Genomic DNA, 6,000 nt, shown 5'->3' with positions numbered 1-6,000 from the left:
CCTCCCCCGTTCATGCTCTGTCTCTCTCTGTCCCAAAAATAAATAAAAACGTTGAAAAAAAAATTAAAAAAAAAAAAAAAATAAGCAAACATTAAAAAAAACAAAAATAGTGGGAAAATAATAACAAGAGCTAATATTTACTGAATACATACTGATATTCAGTCTCTCTCTCTCTCTATTTAATGCTCAGCTGCTTCTGATTCTGTGTCTCCCTCCCTCTCTGCTCCTCCCCCACTCATGCTCTCTCTATCCCTCTCTCTCTCTCTCTCTGTGAAAAATAAACATTAAAAAAAAATTTAATAAAAAACAAAAAATAAATTTAATGCTCAGAAGTAAATAAATTATATTTTATTTAATTGTCTAATAAGCCAATTTACGGTAAATTTCATTTTCACCCTGAAAAGCATTAAGTACATCCAACACTTACTTCTGAATCTTCAGATAGGCCATTGCTCTGTTAGCCGGAAGAAGGGCATTAGTGCCATCTGCTGCTATCCCCCGAGTGTAGCATTCAATTGCCCTTTCGTATTTCCCCTCTTTGAAAAATCCATTCCCCTATCATTTTGGAGAGAAATAGAAGAACGAAAAAAAATGCCAAAAAGTTGAATTCAAATCTTAAGTAAACACTATGAGAACACTCAACAATATTATACCAGTAATTAAAGTATATTTTAATGTTAAAAATCTAGTCCATGATACATGCTTTAGAATGTTAGTTTAGGTGGTTTTTTGTAATGGCATTCTTCTCTTTTCAGAACTAAAAAGAAACATACACTACTATACTACTTTGCAGCATTAACCATTATTCTACTAGTTAAATGTTAAAGCTTAAATTTAAAAACACATTGTAATATAGGCTCAAATATTATACTCTAGTTATACCAAAGGTTGCACAATAGAATTTCATAACCCAAGTAATTTTTGTGAAAGGACAGAGTACCAAAATTGTACAGTTCATTCTTTGGTAACATTAACATGTCTAAACACGGGATAAATTAAACCATATTAGAATGTGCATACCAGATTACCCTGTAACATTCATTTATAGGCTTATCACAATCAATAATCATTCCATAAGTATTTATTAAAAATCTTCTGTGGGTCCATGAAAAACTACAGATATATTAAATTAAATCTCAACTCACGATTTCTAAACGAATTTATCAGAAAGTCTAGTATGAATTAGTGGAAAAAAAATTATATATAAGAATGAACTGTAACTTATTTCTACGCTAAATTTACATCTATATGTAAATATGTTAAAATAATCAGAGTAATTTGCTCCCTAAACTATGTTTTTTTTTTTTAATTATGTACCAAGTCATCAATTACTCAAGTTTTGAATTATAAGCTCCAGAGGTTTTTAGTGTAATTTGCAACTCCTACTGAAGAATTTAAATATTAGAGAAGACAGAAACAGATGAACAAGAAACAAAGAACAAATTCAACAAAACATATGTATGTTGAAATCCCTCTGGATTACCAGATCTTTCTGTGAAATGGCCTGCTGCTTATTCTGTTGCTGTTCAATTTGCTTTTTCTCTTCTTCAGTTGTCTTAACCATCGTATCAGCTCCCTTTGGGCATGAATTTTCTTTGGATGCTAAAGCCTAGGAGACACAATAGTCCACTAAAATAAAACAAGTAATACAAGATGCATACATATTTCACTGTGAAATACTAAATTACTCAAATATATTAGAATTTCTACATTTCAAATTAATACTGAAATAATATCTTTTACTAATTCAAAATCTAATTCAAATTACAAAACAACACAAATACATAAAAAATTTAATACACATCTTATTCCAATTAAAATCACTAATGGTAGTTGTTCATTTATTTATCCAACAAATATTTACTGAAATTCTACACAGGCCAGGCACCATCCTAGAAACTATTTTCAAAAATAAACGGATAATCAAGACATCACCAAATTTCTCAAACTTCATATTCATAGTCATTACTTGACCTCAGACAAAATACAAAAATATATAACACAGTTCACAATTATAAGACAGTTGATATACTTATCAACAGATTTTATGTGCTATAAGTAATGGCAATATTTAAAAGCAGATCTTCCCCAATCATTGTCACTTTTTTCTCAAAGTTTCAATGCATGGCACAATAATTATAACTCTGATTCAACAGCAAAGTGAAAGGAATATGTAACTGTACAGTATAATTTGACAAAAAAACTTTTTAAGTATTTTCTTACTGTTAAAAAATTAGTATTGTTTTTGCTAAGATATAAACTATAAAGACAGAACAACTTAAAACTAACAAAATCAAAGAAATATGCAAAAACTTAGTACAGAAATAAAAGCACAAGCCAAAAAGAAAAATTATGGGGATAAAGAAAAATAATTGTCATCTGGGAAAAAATAAAGCAGCAGGAGTTGAAAAACCTCCAGTGATTTTTTTTGAAGATTTTAAGTAATCTCTACACCAACAGTGAGGCTCAAACTCACAACCCCAAATCAAGAGTCTTATACTCTATACCAAGTGGGCCAGTCAGGTGTCTCTCAGATGACTTTTTTAAATGATGATTCCTAGGGATCCTGAAATACTATTCTACTTCCTCTAGCTTGCAAATTTGTTTAGTAAAACTGTACAGTACAAAGAATTAAAATTAGAAAAAGTCTATATTAAGTAATCTATGGTACAAAGACTATGCAAAAACCTTTACTTCATCAAATAAACGTTAAGTAATGCACTTAAATAACTATGTTTTACCTGATTAATTTTCCTGAGTTCATTCGTTGCTTCAAAGTTATTTGGTTCTAGTTCTAATACTTTTTCATAATCTAAGTAAATTTGAAGATAAAGAATATGTGAAAGACAAGATATTAAAAAATTCCATTGAACAATCATTTGCTACATGTGACAAACAGGCATGCATCCTACAGCAAAATTACGAGGAACCAAGAAATACTAACCAACGGGAGGTTACTGGACTATCTCCATTCTCCACCAAGACAAACAAAATCCTAACAGAATCCCTTGACAAATCACCCTCTTCCACCAGCCCCAGGAAGGACGCTTACTATCATTAAGTTGTACATCTTAAAACCAGAAACAGCAGAATCCTATTAGATTATCAACTTTATTCAGATTTTATGATTTATAGTACACAAACTTATTTTATGGAGTAACAAAAGGCTTAGACTTTACAAATGAAGAAAAACATGTCAAGGACTCTATGTGCCGTGCCTCTCTGCCTCACGATATCCAACAAGATGCTTTAATCCCTATTTTACGGCTGAAAAACTGAAAATCATAGGGGACCCACAACCTTCCCCTTGGTCACATAGCTAATACACAGTGGAGTAAGAATTTGAACCAAAGTCTGATTGGTGGCAAATAATGCATTCCTTCCCAAAGTAGCAAAAATGAGATTTCTTCAAATACAGAAAGCTCTCTGAGGGTAGTAACTGTGATTACCTAGTATTCTTTGTATAGCATCTGTTAAACTATTAAAGAGTGTTTTAGATAATAATAAGATGAAAATATTAATACCTTTTTTGGCATCCTCTAACTTTTGCAAAGCAAATCGAGCAGCACCTCGCCTTGTATAAGCCTTGGTGTAACTTCTATTCAAGGCAATTGCTAAATTACAATCAGACTCAGCAACAGCAAATCTGCAATTTAAAAAAGTTGAAGTTAATAATATTCATTTGTCAAACCAAAACTTCAAAATTTGTTTCTGAAATACCATCTTCTATTATTTACTTAAGGCTACTGAAAAGCATTAATTCATGATGGTGAGATGTAAGTAACATTCCCTCTAAAGGAAAAAGAATGCCCACTACCACTGCTTTCTGTCAGTATTATATTAGAGGTCCTGGCTAATGCAGTTTCACAAGAAAGAAATATACAGCTAAAAGACTGGAAAGGAACAAAACTCAGATGATGTGATGGTCTACCTAAAAAACTCAAAACAATCTGGAGACACTGTTAGTAATAATGAAAGTTTGCAAGGTGACTGCTTTACTAAAGATAAGCAACAACAACAACAACAACAAAAAAACAGAAATAAATCTAACAAAAGATATGTAAGACCCATATGCAGAACATCTGAAGACTGTCTTCAAAAACATTAAAGACTTAAGTGAAGATGTATCATATTCATGATTTATACTAAGTCACAAAACCATAGCAATATAATTCTCTCCAAACTGATCTATAAATCCAAAGCAATTAGAATCAAAATACCTACAGAATTTTTCAAGGAGTTTAACAAGATGATTCCGGTATTTACACTGATAAGCGAAAGTCCAAGAATACCCAAGACATTCCCAAAAAATAATAAGGTAAGAATACATGTCCTATGCCAAATATGGAGACTTATTATAATGCTATAGCAATTAAAGGTAGTATGGAATGAGTTATACGGATAGGCAACAGATCAACTGGAGAACAGAATGATGAAAAAGAGATCCATGTGGGACACCTAGGTGGCTCAGTGGGTTGAGCTCAGTGGATTTCGGTTCATGGTCTCATGGTTTATGAGACTGAACTCCACATCAGGCTCTGTGCTGACAGTGCGGAGTCTGCTTAGCATTCTCTCTCTCCCTGCCCCTCCCTTGCCCTCTCTTGCTATCAAAATAAATAAACATAAAAAAAAAAAAAAAAAAGAAAGAAAAAGAGATCCATGCAAACTAAGCATACGACAAGGTGGCATTGCAGATCCATGGGGAAAGTGTGGATGTTCAATAAATAAGACTGACATGACTGAAATAGTCATATGAAAAGATATGAAATTAGACTTCTACCTTCAGCATACATAAATACTTAAACATGAAAATTAAAACTTAAAAACTTTTAGAAGAAAATATAGAAGACTATTATGAGCTCAGCATGGGAAACTATTGTTGTAACAAATTATATTTTTTAAAGTGCTAACCACTAAAAAAAAAATCAATAAATTGAAATATATTTTTTTTAAATAAATTTTTTTTTCAACGTTTATTTATTTTGGGGACAGAGAGAGACAGAGCATGAACGGGGGAGGGGCAGAGAGAGAGGGAGACACAGAATCGGAAACAGGTTCCAGGCTCTGAGCCATCAGCCCAGAGCCTGATGCAGGGCTTGAACTCACGGACCGCGAGATCATGACCTGGCTGAAGTCGGACGCTTAACCGACTGCGCCACCCAGGTGCCCCAAAATTGAAATATATTAAAATTAAGAATTTCTGCTCATTGAGACTTCACAGAGAAAGAAAAAAACCAAAGCTGCAGATTGGGGGAAAATAAGTATCATAAACACTGAAGGATTAGTATCCCGAAAGAATTCTTAAAAATCAATAGAAAAACAGACTTACAGAAAAATGCCCAAAAGACAAAACAGGCATTTCACAGGGAAACAAAGGAATACAGGTGGCAAATAAATATATAAGATGTTCAACCTCATTAGCAGTTGTGGAAATGCAAATTAAGACCAAGGTGAATTACCATTTTGCACCCACTTGACTGAAAACAATTAAGAAGCCCGATTCTACCAGTGTTGGTAAAGACACGGAGCAAGCATCCACACACACTCCTAATGAGAACATAAACTTATACAACTACCTTTGCATTACTTGTACAACTGGTCATCACCATATAAGTAGAACATATATATACATCCTGTGACCCAACCCCAAGAAACCTACAAAACTGTCAACATTATCACTGCTTTCGGGGCACCTGGGTGGCGCAGTCGGTTAAGCGTCCGACTTCAGCCAGGTCACGATCTCGCGGTCCGTGAGTTCGAGCCCCGCGTCGGGCTCTGGGCTGATGGCTCAGAGCCTGGAGCCTGTTTCCAATTCTGTGTCTCCCTCTCTCTCTGCCCCTCCCCCGTTCATGCTCTGTCTCTCTCTGTCTCAAAAATAAATAAACGTTGAAAAAAAAATTAAAAAAAAAAAAATTATCACTGCTTTAAGGAAGGGAGAAAAGGGTGGTAGGGAGGGAGAGAAGGGGGGAAAGAGGGAGAAGAAAAGGAAAGAGTGAAAGA

General features: G+C 33.7%; 1 protein-coding gene across 1 annotated transcript in view; it reads right to left on the bottom strand.

Annotated features, from left to right (window-relative positions):
* Nucleotides 1–6,000, bottom strand: part of RPAP3 (RNA polymerase II associated protein 3) — a 40,998-nt gene that overhangs the window by 18,681 nt on the left and 16,317 nt on the right. The window contains exons 6-9 of the mRNA XM_040488348.1: nucleotides 3,525–3,646; nucleotides 2,742–2,812; nucleotides 1,484–1,609; nucleotides 428–555 (exon numbers count right to left, since the gene is read on the bottom strand). Coding sequence (XP_040344282.1) covers nucleotides 428–555; nucleotides 1,484–1,609; nucleotides 2,742–2,812; nucleotides 3,525–3,646 — 447 coding nt within the window. The remainder of the gene's footprint in view (nucleotides 1–427; nucleotides 556–1,483; nucleotides 1,610–2,741; nucleotides 2,813–3,524; nucleotides 3,647–6,000) is intronic.

Source organism: Herpailurus yagouaroundi, unplaced genomic scaffold (assembly GCF_014898765.1).
Source record: "Herpailurus yagouaroundi ecotype Mexico unplaced genomic scaffold, PumYag 166, whole genome shotgun sequence".
Taxonomy (NCBI): Eukaryota; Metazoa; Chordata; class Mammalia; order Carnivora; family Felidae; genus Herpailurus; species Herpailurus yagouaroundi.
The sequence above is the reverse complement of the archived record's forward strand: the minus strand, read 5'-3'. Positions and strand labels throughout refer to the sequence as shown.